The sequence below is a fragment of the Sorex fumeus genome, unplaced genomic scaffold (genome assembly GCF_029834395.1).
Source record: "Sorex fumeus unplaced genomic scaffold, SorFum_2.1 ptg000037l, whole genome shotgun sequence".
Lineage (NCBI taxonomy): Eukaryota > Metazoa > Chordata > Mammalia > Eulipotyphla > Soricidae > Sorex > Sorex fumeus.
Genome location: NW_026606094.1, coordinates 71,878,636 through 71,896,369, shown reverse-complemented (window position 1 = coordinate 71,896,369; position 17,734 = coordinate 71,878,636). Strand labels below are relative to the sequence as shown.

General features: G+C 45.3%; 1 protein-coding gene across 2 annotated transcripts in view; it reads left to right on the top strand.

Moving 5' to 3' along the window:
- Positions 1 to 17,734, top strand: part of SCRN1 (secernin 1) — a 70,453-nt gene that overhangs the window by 26,390 nt on the left and 26,329 nt on the right. For both annotated transcript variants that reach the window (XM_056118182.1, XM_056118181.1), the window contains exon 2: positions 589 to 748. In XM_056118182.1, coding sequence (XP_055974157.1) covers positions 590 to 748 — 159 coding nt within the window. In that variant the 5' untranslated portion in view covers position 589. The remainder of the gene's footprint in view (positions 1 to 588; positions 749 to 17,734) is intronic.

Here is a 17,734-nt window from a genome sequence, read left to right as displayed (position 1 = left end):
AGGAAGAATTCAGTGGTGAGAATTTCCAGTGATGAAGTAGAACCTCTTCTACTTATAGGCTCAACAACAGTTTGAGAGGTGTAGGGAAACCAAGAGACACTTGAGTGTCCTGTCACTGAGGTAGGCTCAATTCTAATAGTGGGGGAGTTTCTTTCAGTTGATGTCTGAACCCCGTTTCCCCAACACCACGCCCAAATCAATTATGTGGCAGGCATGCATCTCTAGATCTGAGTTGTCTGTGCTGCGCTGGTACAAGGTATGTGCAATTATTTTCCAGTCCCTATAACAGATTGTGGTTTGTGTGTTTTGCCTCATTTCCTTTCTCCTACATCATTGTACTTTTAGCTGCCTCTGTGTTGGTTGCAAATCTGAGCTCATGTCATCCCACAGAACTAAACACTATCTGGTCTTGGTGTCTCTGTCATTCCCCTCCCAGTGCCCCACTTCTTCTGCCAGCTGGGATCTCTTAATGAGCTAACTGCACACAAGGAAAACTGTTCAATAGGAAAACTGTTTCGCTGGTGAAATGCGTCTGAAACCTCCACTGTTGCAATGTGCTTCCATTCTCTTTCTGGCATTCTCTTGCAGGATGGCTGGAGCTCCGCCCAGTTACTGTTTCGTGGCCTTCCCTCCACGGGCAAAGGATGGGCTGGTGGTATTTGGAAAAAACTCAGCTCGGCCCCGGGATGAAGTGCAGGAGGTTGTATATTTCCCAGCTGCTGATCATGACTCTGATAGCAAAGTGGAGGTAAGTTGGTGTTACCAGTTCTCAACAAACACTTGTGCTGATTTGCCAAGGAGACCTGACTTCCTTTGGGACTACCCGCTTTCTAGCCTGTTAGGTCTGTTGATTCCTCTTTTGATTCAGATTTGTCCATGGCCTTCAAAACAGGCTCACCTAGAGAATTCCATGTTTGTGGTCACAACCTTTATTTCATAGTTACGGATTTGCGTAACTCAAAAGTCAGTCTATGCTCAAGATCAATTCACAGAAGTCCAGTTTTAATCCCTATCTAATTTATTCTCTTATTCTATTCACCTACATTCCCCCCCTCCCAGCCCCATAAGTAACCATGTTTTGGAAGGCTTTTGTTGTTGTTGTTGATCCTTCCATTGAAAAAATTGCACATATATTCTTTTTAATTCCTTTCCACTTTAGATAAATGGTAGCATGATGTATATACATTTTCCCACTTAGTTTTCTTTCACTTAATATTGTGCTAGAGGTTACTTCTTACAGATTTTCAACTCTCATTTAAATCTGTGGAATGCTGTGCTAGGTTTCTGGATATCAGGGTTCTGTTCGAGCTATTACAAAGAGTGATAAAATGAGTAAAATAACCATGTGTGTCTGTCACAGGCTCTGGGTTTGTTTTGTATATTTTTATTGGTGGGAAATTGTCCATTCATTTCTATTTTAATGTTGGTCTTTTCGGGGGGGCCGGGGGTTGAAGCCTAGAAAGGGGTGTTTTCAGTCACAGGATAGATAAAGGTGTCATCTTACTAGATGTTAGGTGATGTGTCATTTGTATGTCCACCTGAACTATGAAAATGCCCACTTCTCTATATTCCCAGAGCATGCTATATAAATTTGTTCTATGGCTATTTTATGTTAATTTCACACTCTGAAATTTTACTAATATTTTTTATTGGTTGCATCAGCTTTTCTCATTGTTTTTCATAGATTATTCAGGCTCCCAAGGTTTCCAGGCTCAGAGGTTTACATTGTTATTTAATAATTGAGGGGGCGATGGAGTGGGGGTGGTGGGAGGGATACTGGGAACACTGGGCACTGGTGGAGGGATGGGTACTTGATCATTGCATTTCTGAAATGTAATCATGAAAGTTTGTAAGTCAGTAACTGTATCTCATGGTGATTCATTAAAAAGTACTTTAAATATAAATAAATGCTGGTGAAAAAGAAAAAAAATTACCTGAGGTAGCTTGAGAGTTCATCTTTATGTTATTTTATTGTTTTGTTTTTGTTTGTTTTGGGGTCATATCTGATGGTGCTCAGGGATTACACTGGTGCTTGAGGACTATGTGGGGTGTTGGGGATCAAATCTGAGTAGGGCTCATGCAAGGCAGTCACCCTACCTGCTGTTCTATCTCTCCAGCCGTCAAACTATCTTACATGATAGCATTGACTTATAAGCACTAGTGGTGATAGTGGGTATCTTTGCTGCTGTTCCTAACCTGAGTTGAAAAACCTCTGCAACTTAGCATTAAATAAGACGCTGGCTTTGAGACTGAGATTCATTTTTATTTCTGCATATTAAAACTGTCTACTAATTCCTTTTTTGGGGTCATACCTAGTGGTGGTCAGCCTTACTCCTGACTCTGGACTCAAAGATCACTCTTGGTGAGCTCAGGGACCTTATGGGGTACCCAGGGATCTAACTCAGGTTGCTCTCTGTACTATCACTCTGGCCTCCCTAATTCCTATTTTGAATGCTTAAGAAAAAATCCCTCAGGATAACAGCTAATGTTTGTTACTGTTCTTTTTATTGATTTATGAAGATTATCTCTTAATGATATTTTCATTGATTTATGAAGATTATCACTCATTTTCCCCCTTTCTACTTTCATGTGGAATTAAACCATTTTTGCATTCATGTAGAATTATACCATTTTTTGCATTCATGGAATAAGAGTTGTGGTTTGGTTATATTTAAGTGTGTGAGTGTGTGTTTAAGTGATGGATGTTTTTTACAGAATAAAGAAAAAAATTGGGTGTTGAAAAATTTCTTTCCATTGTTGCAAGCACTGCTCAGAGGTGTTTTATGCCTTATGAAATAGATTTTTCTGGTGACTGCAAGTTTCAGATGGACATTCATCGATGTTTGTATTATTTTCTCATGTGAATCTTTATTTGACTCAGTCGCTTAAAAGTATCAGTCAGGGGCTGGAGAGATAGCACAGCGGGTAGGGCGTTTGCCTTGCACGCGGCCGACCCAGGTTCGATTCCCAGCATCCCATATGGTTCCCTGAGCACCGCCAGGAGTAACTCCTGAGTGCAGAGCCAGGAGTAACCCCTGTGCATCGCCAGGTGTGACCCAAAAAGCTAAATAAATAAATAAATAAATAAAAGTATCAGTCAGCACCAAGGACTGGAAATGAACAGAGTCACCCGACGTGGCCTTTGCTGTCAGTGGATGGGGCCCTGACAGAATTGCTCCCGTAAGATTTTCACAAGAACCACTTGCCTGTCTTGTGCACTAACATAACCCAGACTCCTACATTTCTCTGGGACTCTTCCTCACACAGACAGAAAAGAGAGCTAGGTTTTTGGGTGCTCATGTAAGGATTTAATTGAGGGCTCATTGACAGATGTCCTTGTCACTGGGATCAGGATGGAGTTTGCTGTTTTGTGTTTTGTCAACCTCCCCTGGCTCTACCTGTCCACTCTGTTTCTTTCTTCTCCTCCAGTTAATCATTTCCATGGAAATAAATCATTTGACTATCATGTGGGTCAACTTGATTTCCCAGGGATCACCACACCCCGTGTCTATGTGTGACTCTTCTCCTTGGAGAGGTGGGCTTGTGCCCCACTGCCCCTGCCATGAATCTTGATGAGGGTTTGTCAAGGCTCTGTCTTGTAGAAGCTGGAGGAGGTTATGCTATGTGATCTCCAGTGCTGGGTCATACAAGGATTCAGCTTCCTTGAGGTCTAACCCAGGCACCAGGCTAGAAAAATAAAACCCAACCTGTGGGCTGAGTCCCCGGGGGATAGCTATAAAGAAGCTCTCAGGTCCCTGGGTGCTGCCAGTGTGGACTGCCAGAGCTGTGAATGAATGGCCTTTCTGAGGAAGTACATGAGGCGTGGACCCTGCTGGAACCTGCCTGCCCTGCCCTGCCCAGGTTCACTAGCCTAGTTCACATACCCGCCCTATCCACTAGCCTAGTAGAGGGTTCTTTCGTGCCACTAAAATTTGGAGTCATTTATTAGCAGTCACAGAAGTCAGAAAAAAAAAATCACATAAAAACTGGAGCGATAGCACAGCGGGTAGGGCGTTTGCCTTGCACGCGGCCAACATGGCCGACCCGAGTTCGATTCCTCCGCCCCTCTCGGAGAGCCCAGCAAGCTACCGAGAGTATTCGATATGCCAGACACAGTAACAACTAAGTCTCCAATGGAGACGTTACTGGGCCCGCTCGAGCAAATCGATGATCAACGGGAGGGCCTTTACCTTTTACCTTTACCTTTACTAAAAACCACTTACTAGTATGTGTGAAATAAGAATTTTAGAAAGGTTCATTTTCTGTCACGGGGAAGATAGACTCTGAGGAACACACTATTTCTTTTCACAGGGTCACTTCAGGAAATTGACTAGATTTTGTTCCCTAAACTACCCTAGGGTATGAGATTCCTTAGATACCAGGAGATTCAATCATGTCCCCTAGCGTAAAGAAGTGCAGTTTGATCCAGTTCAGGGCTAGTCTCTGAGACAGCCCTGACCTCTTTTCAGAGTCATGCACCTCTGTTTTGAATTGCCTTTGCACATGCACATGATGCAGATAAAATAACCTCAGAGGTTAACAAACAAGTTTTTATCTCCATCACATTTGCTCCTTTTCCTCTCTTGGCACCATGGCCATGCAGTTTAAGTCAGCATTTTCCAATCTTTACACCTTCACACCAGCCCCTGTCGAGCATTTAGAACCAAGACTGGAGAATCGTGATTTCCAGCCTTTCGGTACTTGTGGACTGGCACCCGTCTGTGGATGGGTGGTTGAAAAATGCTGTTTTTGAAATTTTCCAATTTATGTTTTGGATTTTGGTCCACACCGCTGATGATCAGGCCTTATCCTGAGCTCTGTGCTCAGGGATCACTCCTAGAGGAGCTCAGGGAACCATATGGGGTGCCAGGAATCAAACTCAGGTCAGCAGCATGCAAGGCAAGCACCCTACTCTCTGTACCATCTCCCTGGCCACGATGAACACCGGTTCCCACGAGTAGTCAGTGGGGATGGGGACAGTGGCTCTTGTCTTGCACCTCTGATGCACAGGAGCCACCGTCAAGAGCCCTGCTGCTGCCTCTTCTGCGTGACCCCGTTCCCCGCTGCTCCAGGTGTTTGTTTCAGGCCCGTCTTCATTTTTCTCGAAGCTTCTTCTCTCACTCCCCTGGTCTCTTCCTGAAGTTTTTTCACTGCAAGGTCACTGGTATGTTCTTTCCAGAACACAACTGACACCTCCTTGTTTCAGGTGAGCTGTATTAATAAGGTGAATCAGGCTGGTTTGCATGCCCTTCAGAACTCTTCCCGGTGGACATCCTGATCATTTCTCTCTTCTTTCAAATGAGTAGACTTTATTTATTTATTTATTGGTTTGGGAGCCACGGTCAGTGATGCTCAGGACTTACTCCTGGCTCTGCACTCAGGGATCACTCCTGGTGTGCTCAGGGGACTGGATGTGGTACCAGGGACCAAACTGCAGGTTGTGTGTATGCAAGGCAAGCATCCCACCCCATGCGCTATCTCTCTGCCCAGACCTTATTTATTAAGAGCACTTTTAGGGTTAGAGAAAAATGCACAGGAAGTAGAGAGCTCCCGGAGAGGTTATCACGCCCACTTTCCTCATCCTACCTCTGTCTTAGCATCTCACACGAATATGTTAAACTTGTTATAGGCGATGAGTCAGTAAATCTTAATACTGTTCACTCAAATTCATGATTTGTAATAGGGTTCACTCTTTGTATTGTATAATCTATGGACTTTGGTAAATGAATAATGATATTTGTTCACCATGACACTGCCATGTAGAATAGTTTAATTGTCCTTAAACTCCTCTGTGTTCTGCTGATACACTGTTCCATTTGCTCCCATCTGAAATCTCTGATCTTGTTAGCTCTATAAGTTTTGGAGGACCTTTTGTATTTTTTTTGTTTGTTTTAAGTTTTTTTTTGTTGTAGTTAGTTTTGGTTTTGGGTCAAACCAGCAATGCTCAGGGCTTACTCTTGATTCTGCACTTAGGGTTCATGCCTGGTGGGACCAGGGGACCATATGGGGTGCAAAGGATTGAACCCAGTTGGCTGTGTGTAAGGCAAGTGCCCAACTTGATGTACTATCGCTCTGGTCCCCAAGTTGGCTCTGTAAATTTTGCCTTTTCTAAAAAGTCACATGGCCGAAACCATACAGTATGTAGTCTTTTCAAGCTGGCTTCTTTCCCTCAGGCATAAATACTGAGGTTTCTCCACATCTTTTCCAGACTCAGTGGTTGCCTGGATGTACCATAGTTTATTGAAGGGCATCTTGTTGCTGCCCAGACCTGGCAATTATGAATAAAGCTTTTATAAATGTCCTTACCTGTGTGTTGATGTGAGTTTAAGTTTTAAACTCAAGGTTGGTTTTTTTTTTTCAAATTTTTTTAAACTCAGGTTTGGATAAAGATACTGCTGTTTAATGTGATGTCATATGGAATAGTTTCAAGAATTGTTAAATAATGTTAGAAGGGCTAAGTTTTTAGTAGCTCAGATATGTGGTATCAGAACACGACCTTTTAACTGTATAATTTCAAACTTAGGAAGAGTATGTATTTTTTTTCACTTAACATTATCTAAAGATTTTCTGGGGGCTGGAGCAATGGCACAGCGGGTATGGCATTTGCCTTGCACGTGGCCAACCTGGATTCAATTCCCAGCATCCCATATGGTCCCCTGAGGACCGTCAGGGCTAATTCCTGAGTTTAGAGCCAGGAGTAATCCCTGTGCATCGCCAGGTATGACCCAAAAAGAAAAAAAAAAGATTTTCTGTGTCTGTATGTAAGGATTGTCCATAACAAATATTATTAAAAACCAATTATTACTATTATTATTTATGGGGCTGGAGCGATAGCACAGCGGGTAGGGCGTCTGCCTTGCACGCAGCCAACATGGCCTACCCGAGTTCGATTCCTCCGCCCCTCTCGGAGAGCCCGGCAAGCTACCGAGAGTATTCGATATGCCAGACACAGTAACAACAAAGTCTCCAATGGAGACGTTACTGGGCCCGCTCGAGCAAATCGATGATCAACGGGAGGGCCTTTACTTACTTTACTATTTATAACTCATAGAAGCCCCTTGTGGAGATGTACTCTGACCTCTTTCATCAGCCTTTTATTAATGAAATTAGTGAGCTCATAGACTAGTGCATGAAATGCACCTGTGAAAAGCCCTGGACATAAGTTATCATGTCTGCATATAGCTTTGGAACAGTTCAACCATCCCATAGAGTTCCCAGGGCAGGACTGCTGGACCTGGATCACATTTAGAATGATCGCCTCCAGAAGGGTTGTGTAATTGCCTGCTGACTTCCCTCTTCTTATTTTCTTCTTTCAAGTTGTACCTCAGGCCTAGCTACACTAAAAACTACTTTTCATTTCTAAAACAAGTGACACAGTTGCATTTGTATATGCTTTTACTTTTCCTTCCTTTGTTGATTTGTTGATGATGTCCATCCTTTCTGCTTCTCTCATTCACCTAGTAAATGTCAAGGTAAAGGCCCTCCCGTTGTTCGTCGATTTGCTCGAGCGGGCCCAGTAACGTCTCCATTGGAGACTTTGTTGTTACTGTGTCTGGCATATCGAATACGTCATGGGGGGCTTGCCAGGCTCTGCCGTGTGGGCAAGATACTCTCGGTAGCTTGCCGGGCTCTCCGAGAGGGGCGGAGGAATCGAACTTGGGTAGGCCATGTTGGTTGCGTGCAAGGCAAACACCCTACCGCTGTGCTATCGCTCCAGCCCCTAGTAGACTCTTTTTTTTTTTTTTTGCCTTTTGTGTCACACCTAGCAATGCTCAGGGGTTACTCCTGGGTCTGCACTCAGGAATTACTCCTGGCGGTGCTCAGGGGACCATGTGGGATGCTGGGAATCGAACCCGGGTCTGCTGCTTGCAAGGCAAACGCTCTACCTGCTGTGCTATCGCTCCAGCTCCGATCCACCTCGTAGACTCTTAAGCATCCTTCAAAGCCCCAGAGTCAATATCCCCTCCTTCTTTTAGCCCAGGGGTTTCAGACTTATTTTGTCTATAACCCCCTTTTCAGAAAAAAAAAATTACCTCATGCCTGCCCTTGAAATCTACCTCCTTTAACTGAACAGGAAACTACACAGTCCCCGGATCATTCCAGTGTCCCCTAGAGGCTGTATTGCCCTTTGGGAAACACTGCTCTAGTCTAAAGCTTTTAACACTTTTTCCACTCATGGCCCCTATTTCACTCTAGAGTTTTATGTGACTCCAGATATGGAGGTATATAAAATACAAATCAAACACCTCCCAATAATAGTCATAAAGAAATGTATTTTAAAACAACATTTTGCGGGGATTTGGGGAAACTTGTCAGAGCTCAGGAACTCCCACGGCTCTGCTTTCAGGGGTCCTGGCTCTGTCATTCCTGGAGGACCATGTGTGTTGTTGAAGGTTGGGGAGCAAACTGGGATCCACTGCGTGCAAGGCAAGTGCTTTTAGCCCTCGCACTACCTCACTGCCTCTGTGAAAATAAACGTTAAAGGGTCTGCATGACCCACAGTTTAAGAAGTCAGGCTTTAGCATGCCCCCCTCCGCAAGCATGTAGCACTTGATGTGTGCTTGCCATTGAGAATCAATTCGGATTTACAGTCAGCAGAAACTTAGTGATTTCTGGAGGAAGCACGCTTCGTGCTCTGCCTTCCCCTTCTCTGCATCTTGGGCCACTGAGACTCTTTGAAGCATTTACTCATGGAGCTCCTCGCAGCTGCTGTGTCGGCCTTACAGAATTTTTGTGAGAAGCACGTCAGTTGATACGAAGGTGCTTTGTAAGCTCTACAGAGAAATCAAGAGTTCATCTTCCCTCCCTCCCTCCCTCCCTCCCTCCTTCTCTCTCTCCCTCCCTCCCTCCCTCCCTCCCTCCCTCCTTCTCTCTCTCCCTCCCTCCCTCCCCTCCCTTCCTTCCTTCCTTCCTTCCTTCCTTCCTTCCTTCCTTCCTTCCTTCCTTCCCCCCTCCTCCTCCTTCTCCCTCCTTCCTTCCTTCCTTCCTTCCTTCCTTCCTTCCTTCCTTCCTTCCTTCCTCCCTCCATCCCTTCCTTGCTCCCTTCGCCTGCCTTCCTTCCTTCCTTCCTTCCTTCCTTCCTTCCTTCCTTCCTTCCTTCCTTCCTTCCTTCCTTTCTTCCTCCATCCCTTCCTCGCTCCCTTCGCCTTCCTTCCTTCCTCCATCCCTTCCTCGCTCCCTTCGCCTTCCTTCCTTCCTCCATCCCTTCCTCGCTCCCTTCGCCTTCCTTCCTTCCTCCATCCCTTCCTCGCTCCCTTCGCCTTCCTTCCTTCCTTCCTTCCTTCCTTCCTTCCTTCCTTCCTTCCTTCCGTCCTTCACTCCTTCCTTCACTCCTTCCCTCCTTCCTATAAATGAATGAACTGGTATTGAGAGTCTGTCACTTTCCCTCTCAGTTCTCAAACTCCTATCTGTAGCACATCCTTCCAGAATCTCCGTTTCCGACTTCTGCTCACCCTGTCAGTTTTCTTACAGTTACACTTGAAACTTGTTCCAAGTCCAAAATAACAGGTTATTTTCCATGTTTGGGCCTATGAGCATGGCTACCCTCATTTAGCTCTTATAAAAACATTCATTAATACAACAGGAAAATATATTAAATGATGAGTTTACCATTGGCAGGGGGCAGAGGGAAGGTGGATGGGAGAGACTCTGAGACAGTGATGGAGGAAGGGGACACTCTGGTGGTGGGGGTGGTGGTGGTGTTGGAATATTATATGCATAAATCCCTATCAAGGACAATATTGTAAATCATGGTGCATATATACATATATTATATATAATCCCTTGCAAGATAAAAAGTAAAATAAAAAACATGGAGCTGGAGAGTTTGTGCAGGGGAGTAAGACATTTGCCTTACATGAAATCAGATCTGATTTGAATCCCTGGCATTGCGTATGATTCCCTGAGCATGTCCAGGAGTCATCCCTGAGCACTGAGCCAAGAGTCAGCTCAGAGAACAGAAAGTTTGGCCCCCAAACAAGACAAACTTTAAAAAAGAACAAAAACACACAAACATAGAACATCTGCTTTTCAGCAGTTTCATGAGCATTTCAACATATATATTCTCTGATTGCATTAGACAGCCCATCCTAACGGGGTGAGGTCTCAGCTCATTTTCCAAGAATAACCCCACACAGAAGTCCGTCCACCTGATGACTCAGGCCCTCACTTCTTCCAGCGGTCCTTCCTCCCAGCTCCACAAAGCCAAGTACCCAGCCTTCTTCCTGTGCTGTTCATCCTCTGCATTTTTTTTTTTAAAATGCATTTTGTTTTTGTTTTTTGTTTTTTGAATCACTCCCAGCGCTGCTCAAGAGTTATTCCTGACTCTTCACTCAGGAATTACACTAAGTGGTGCTTGGGGGAACCATATGGGATGCCGGGGATCAAACTTGGGTCAGTTGTGTTCAAGGCAAAGGTCCTGTCTGCTGTACTATTGCCGTGACCCCACTATTGGATTTTCTGAATAGTTTCTGAAACTGTTCACTATTTTCCTAAGGCCCTTCAGCTCAGAGGCCTCCATTTCTAGGATGACTGTATGTTTTGTTCAGCGGCATAGTCTGAGAGATGGAGCATTTTGATTTATGTTCTTTAGCTTTCTGCTGTGGGTTTTTCATAGCTTCTTTTTTTTCGGTTGAGGAGTATAGAAATGTGTGTGTGTGTGTGTGTCCGCCCTGCAGGATGGTTTGTAACAGTACTTTACAGAGCTCATTTAAACTTTCTCTTAATCCTCTCCCAAAGGGGAAAGAGCTGAGAAAGCAGATGGGTAATTTGTTGTATTATGATTTCTGTGTGTGTATTTTACGATTGAATTCTTGTATGATAGAATATTCTATTTAGGAAAAATATGGATCCAGAACTAGAATTCTATGCCAGAAAACCAATGAAATTCAGCTAAGGTTTCTGTTATTTGTGTCCGGTACCTTAGAGTTGAGTTTCTCCAATTTGTGTGAAGACAAAATTCTCTCTCTCTTTCTTTCTGTGTGTGGGAGTGTGTGATATTTTTAAGTCACATCTAGAGGTCCTTAGGGCTTTTTTCTGGTTCTGAGCTCAGGGATTACTCCTAGCAGTGCTCAGGGGACTACATGGGGTGCTGGGGATCAAATCCGGGTCAGCCAAGTGCCAGGCAAGCGCCCTACCTCTCTATCTCTCTGACCCAGGAGACAGGGCTATTTGATAGCTAAGTCAGATTGACACAGTTTTTGAGTCTCTTATTATTTGGTAATAAATTCCCTACTCCATGATTTTCCTGCCATAATGTTTAATGTGTTGCATTCTTTAAGATTTTTCTTCCATTTTCCACTCCCGAAAATTCCATGGGGGCTCAGACTGCTTGGGAAGATCACGCACAGCTCCCAGTTTGGGCCAGGCGTGGGTAGCTCATTGCTCTTTTCTTCCCTAGTGAAAATATTTGCAGTAATAGAAAATTACCAGTTCATGGTTGCTGGTCGTATTGTCAGAGAAACTGTCCATATGGAGGCTATGTTTGTGATGGTGGGGGTGTGCACGGGGGCGGGCTGTGTGTGTGTGACTGAATTTTAATTTTGAAGATTACCTCTGCCGGTTGGCACTCACACATCAATCTAGCATCATAGGGAGTTGAGCGAAGCTCTGCGAGGTCAGGATCTGGGATCCATCTTTTCCTGTCCCTCTCTCCAGTCCCAGGAGTGGTGGCCCTCACCTTTGCAGGGATCCGAGGTGACTCTGGGCGAATGACTTCACAGGGTTTCCTTCCATCAATTCCCTTTCCCAAGGCTGTGTCTGACCCCAGGTCTCTGGGCTGTTCATCCTCAGAGGTTTTATAGCCGCAGGGAAATAGGAAGCTCCCCTCAAATGGGATTCGCAGTGTTGGCTTCTCATCTCAGTTAGAGATAGTCTCTTTGTCTTTGAGATTCATGCCATTCTCCGAGCTCAATCTTCACAACCCAGTGAAGCAGCCACCAGGAGGACCTGGCCTTAATCAGCTACAAAACTGGGCTAGCCACCAACCAGCTGAAGTGATGAAGCGTTTGCCCTTCCATGTGCCAGGTGTGGAGTGCCAGCCACAGCACAGCACACCCTGCCCTGCCCCCCACCCCCGCCATTTCACCCCCAACACAAGTGCAATCCTGTTGTTGGTCCCAGAAAATGCTTGACTGAGGCAACAAGCTGACAGACTCACAACACTGACCTAAGAACCACTGGATAAAGCCTAAGTCTGGGAGAGAAATGAGCATAACAAATCAAGGGCTTTGCATATGTGAGACCCGAGTGCAATGCCTGGCACCAGAAACCAAAATACCAACCAAAATCCTCAGTAAAAATGAGCATGGGGGAATATTGTCTGCCATGGAGTCAGGGAGAGGGTGGGAAAGGGGGGGTATACCGAGGATATTGGTGGTGGGGAATGTGCACTGGTGGAGGGATGGGTGTTTGATCATTGTGTGATTGTAACCCAAACATGAAAGCTTGTAACTATCTCATGGTGATTCAATAAAAATTTTTTTTAAAATTTTAAAAATGAGCAGTGCGAGGACTGGAGCCATAGGACAGCGAGTAGGGCATTTGCCTTGCATGCAGTTGACGTGGGTTCGATTCCCAGCATCCCATATGGTCCCCTGAGCACTGCCAGGAGTACTTCCTGAGTGCAAAGCCAGGAGTAACCCCTGTGCATTGACGGGTGTGATAAAAAAAAAAAGCAGTGCTTGCTGCTTCAGAGTTGTGAATTTGGGATCTGGAAAGATAGTATAGTGGGTTGGGTGCTTGCTTGCCTTGCATACATGGTTTGATCCCTGGCACCACATATGGCCCCCTGAGCATTACCAGGAGTGATCCCTGGGCTCAGAGCCAGGAGTAAGCCCTGAGCAGAGACAGATGTGGCCCCCAAACAAACAAATCATTGCAACTTCCCCCACACTAAGAATATTTCTCTGAAGAGTAATGTTCCATTTTTTTCCCGATTAACAAGTCTGGCTGACTCATCAGCTCATTTTGCAGTGGTCTTGGCTGGCAGTGCCAGGGCTGTGCTCAGCAGCTGGGTACAGTAGGGAAGGCACAATGGCTCTGTTTCAGTCTTTGAAGCATCTATTGTGTGTGTCTCTAGCCCCCTTCACTGAGAGTGTGTGCCAGAAAGAGCCCGCAGTGGGTGACAGCGGAAGGCACGTTTTGCTTTTTCATTTCGGACACAATCCCAGGCAGCCAGCAAAATCGCCCTGCAGAAGAGTAGTTTGTCTTGGTCTCTAGGACCTTGTCAAGGTTCACCTTTACAACCCCTCCCCCCTCATCTGGCCTGCTCCCCAAGAGCCACCTGAGAGAATGAGGTGCTCAACAGATGGTACAGATTCAGGGCAACAGGAAGCACCTGACAACCTCACTATCAGTGTCATGTTGAGCTTTAAGCTGGGCGCCTCCCCCGGTCCCCAACACTGCACATTCTGATATTGTAATACATATAACATGTCTCTATATATTTAAATTGCTCATTTTGGAGGGTACACACCCAGATGTGATTGGGATTTATTGTGTGACCTCTGTGCTCAGGGGTCACTCTTGGAGATGCCTGGGGGACTATATGCAGTGCCGAGATGGAACCTGGGTCAGCCGCAAGCAAGGCAAGTGTCCAGCCTGCTCTACTGTCGCTCTGGCCCCTTCAGTTATTTCTGAGACCTCACAGTATTTCTCTGGAGCTCAGGCCCATGGATGCAGGGGTCCACTGGGCTAGGCCTGATGGTGCTGGGAACTGAATGTGGGGCCTCGTTCGTGCCAGCCATGTGCTCACCCTCTGAGTGAGCTCTCTGGACCTGCTTTCTTTAAGTTTTAGAAATTCTTGGCTCCTGGAAATCATAAAACTTACAGATCTTATTTTTAAAACTTTTTTATAGCAAAGGCTAGCTGGAAGGGACCTAGACACTTAGCTCACTTTTTTTCTTCTTTTTTCAGTTAGCCATCTCTGGAGGTCCAAATTATCCCTATAATGATGGACTTTTTTTCTTTTGGGTTTTACACCTAGGGGTCACTCCTGGCTCTGCACTCGGGAATTACTCCTGGGGTTGCTCAGGGGACCATGGGATGCCACGGATAGAACCTGTGTTGGTCATGTGCTAGGCAAATACCCTACCTGCTGTCCTGCTGTACTATCACTCCAGCCCCTGATGTGGTTTCCTTTCCTTTCCTCTCCTCTCCTTTCCTTTCCTTTCCTTTCCTTTCCTTTCCTTTCCTTTCCTTTCCTTTCCTTTCCTTTCCTTTCCTTTCCTTTTTTTCTCTCCTTCCTTCCTTCCTTCCTTCCTTCCTTCCTTCCTTCCTTCCTTCCTTCCTTCTCTCTCTCTTTCTTTTAATGCACTGAGCCCTTTCCTACTCTTTCTCTTTCTTAAATGGAAATCTGGCTAGGAATTTTAATTGGGGCAGTGGGGGCTCCCTCCCCCCAACATTGTTTTGTCGCACTGAATGAAGATTGCAGGTGCTTTCTGGATGCTTCCCCCAGCGGCATCTTCTCCACTTCCTCAAATCTCTCCTAATTCCCTGCCTCCTTAATAATGTGGCAATTGTGAAGGTCAGTGAATTTTACTTTAAAAAGAGACTGCCCGTGGAGTCTGTGTTCTAGACCATTGGTTTTCAGAGTTTAGCTAATTGCAGCTTGTGTAAATGGTCCTTATTTGTGAGCTTTGCTCTCCAGCAGGGATTCTGAAGAACCAGCTCTCTGCAGCGAGCCTGTTCTGCTGCACTCCCTCGGGGCCCTGGGTGTGATTAGGCAGATACCAGGACAATGGAGCGTGTGTAAGCGGCAGTCACAGAAGGGCCCTTGTTAGGCCCAGGCTTTTGCAGCTCCTAAGAAAGATGTCTTAGGGCCTGTGTTGCAGGCTCACCGGTCTGTGTCTGGGGCACACACAAACCCCATCTCTCTCCACCCTCTGCTCTGCAGCATGTGCGAACAATTCAGTTCAGGGACTTCAGCTCAGTGCCTAGAAGGGCCCGATTCAGCCCATCTGCCTATTTGGGGATCTTCCTCCTTCCTCAACATTCTGAGTTGGGCCTGGAAAGTCTCAGATTGGCTACATCTCGTTTGAACTCCCACAAGGAACATATGGGCTCCGTGATTCTATTGTCTGTGCTTCTTTTCAGCCAGAACTTTTGAGCTCTTGGCAGTTTTGCAACTCCACGTCATCACTAGCTCCCCTCAGCAGAAAAACGGGGCACCTCCCTGGGCCATGAACACACCTCTGATATCCCTCCATGCTACTCTCCTTTCTCAGACTTGTCCCTCTGTTCAGAATGCTTTGCTGTGTTGCCCATTTTCAAGATCAGGTTGTTGTAGGCAGAGAGATTGGGGTGGGGGTGGGGGCTAGTAATGTGTCTGGAATCCAGACCAGCCCAAGGGTGTTCAGGTCTTTGAGACATACACCAGAGCCATCTGAGGAGCTTGGGAAATCTTTAAGAGGCAGGATTCCAAGCTCAGAGCATGGCTGGGCTCCTGGGAGGAGGGCACCAGGAATACAAGGGCAAAGGCTGTGATAGGATCATGATGGTGGAGCACTGGCCAGTTCAGTGCTTTCCCCCTCCCCCCCAAAACCCCAATGATCTCCTACTTGTGTTGCGAATTACTGAAGAAGGAAGTTTATGGGAAAATCCATAAATTTACCCATCCCAAAGTTCTGGAACTCTCTGTTCACTCTGGAGAAACACTCTTGAGTCCAAAACCCTCCCCTTTACTTCACTGTTCCTCTCCATCCTCAAATTCTTTTCTGTGAGGGAGGGCAATGTTTCTGGAAAACCTGGGTAGAATTTAGGATTGATTTTCTTTTCCTGCAAAGAGCAATTCCTCTCTCCAGGTTGAGAAATTGGGTGACAAGGATAATTTCCCATACCGGATAGAACAAGTGTAACTCAGGTGAGTGTGACGATTACTGTAAAAAGCTGGTGAGACTTAAGCTTCCCAGGTCCTTCCCCCAGGCACCACGTTCGGCAGAGAGAAAATGCTAGACTCCCTTCTTAAGGCTGCACCTCTCCTCTCCTCACTTCACATAAGTCACTTTCAGCATAACCAAGTTTGACCCTTTTCTAAGCCTTCTTGAAGTGTTTCCTCTTTCCACTGAGCCTCCCTTAGACTCCTTTTGATGTTCATTATTCATTAATTCTGACACAAAAGTTCATTGATGCCTAGTGTGCAGCAAACTTGGGATATATCAGCGAACTAAACAGTCAAGATGTTTCCCTGCCCTCATAGAGCTTACATTCTACTGGGGAGCAACCATATCTGAACAGCACAAGAGATAAAGATATCAATTATATATTACTTTAGAAGGGGATAAAGAGAATGTAATGCATGGCAGGAAGGAAGACAGAGCAGGATTAGGTTGATCAAAATACAGGAGGCGAGGCAGGCAATACAATGCAATAAAGTTGGTAGGCTTCAGCGGCGAAAAGTTGGCACATGGTCAAAAAATTGTTTATGTGCCTTCTTCCTGCCCAATCAAAGGACAGGGCCTGGGCATTTTCATGGATGCTAGTCTATGCTAGTATAGCACCAGTATAGCACTTTCACAGAATGCCTTGTATGTGGTTGAAGCTCTACAGAGAACTAGAGAAAGGGAAAATGAATGTGGAAAAATGAATTTAAAGACCAGTAAGTAAATCCACTTCTTGTTTTTATATTTTTCTTGATGTTTTCTTTCTTTTTGTCTTTTTTGCTTCTGGGGTCACACCCAGCAGTTCTCAGAACTTACTCCTGGCTTTGCACTCAGGGATCACTCCTAGTAGGCTCAGGGGATCATATGGGAACCTGGGGATTGAACCTGGGTCAGCTACGTGCATGGCAAACACCAACTCATTGTACTCTCTGCCCCCACTGCTGTTTTCTTTCTAGACTGTCTAATAAACCTATGCTTAAGAACTTAAAATTCTGTCTTTATGCCAATTCTTTCTCAAGATGGAACTATCACTGGATCTCAGTGGGCACAAGGAATTTGGAAGGACTTTTCTCAAGAAATTCTACAGCTCAGAAATAACTAAACATAATACAGGGAATTGGATTAAAATTCTCACACCAAAGACCTTGTGTGTTTTTATTTTAGGCAAATAATTTTAGGCCACTTTTTACCTGAAAAAGCAATTGCAAAATATAAAACTCAGTTCACTGTAGAGCATTATGGCCATAATTTGTTTAAAAGAGCCATTTTTTAAAAAAGTAAATAACTTTGGGGAATTGAATAGAAGAAATATTCCAAAAGCCCATTGCAACATGAGTTTGCTATCAAAAACCTCATAGGTCTCCTGACAACCTCTGGCTTTAAGTAGCTTACAAATATTTATGAGGTAGATACATTAATCCAGGACAAGCAGTCCCTAGCAGGAACCATGGCCATACAGTGTCACCTGACCAGTGAGAGTGTGCGCAGCCTGCCTTTCAGCTCCTACCATCATTTATGGAAAATCAATGCAGAATAACTTTGTGGGCTCTATTCAGTCATTGTTAGTGGTCTTGAATCCAAAAAAGACCTAAGCCTGTGGGTGATGTAATGCTTTCAGCTGCCGGATTTAAAATGTAAATGGCTCTTGCTGCTGATAAAGTTCTCCCTTGAGAGCTAAAGAGCCTTGTGTAATCCAGAGGCCTGAATTCCAGACATGCACCATATGACACGTGTGTTGTAGACGCGTAGAATGTTGATGTCAGAGGTCCTGCACAGAGAACCGAGGTTAGTGGCTTTTCAGCTGCTCCAGCTGAGTCCTCCCAGGGAACCAGAGCTGGCACAAAGGAGCTTCTGAG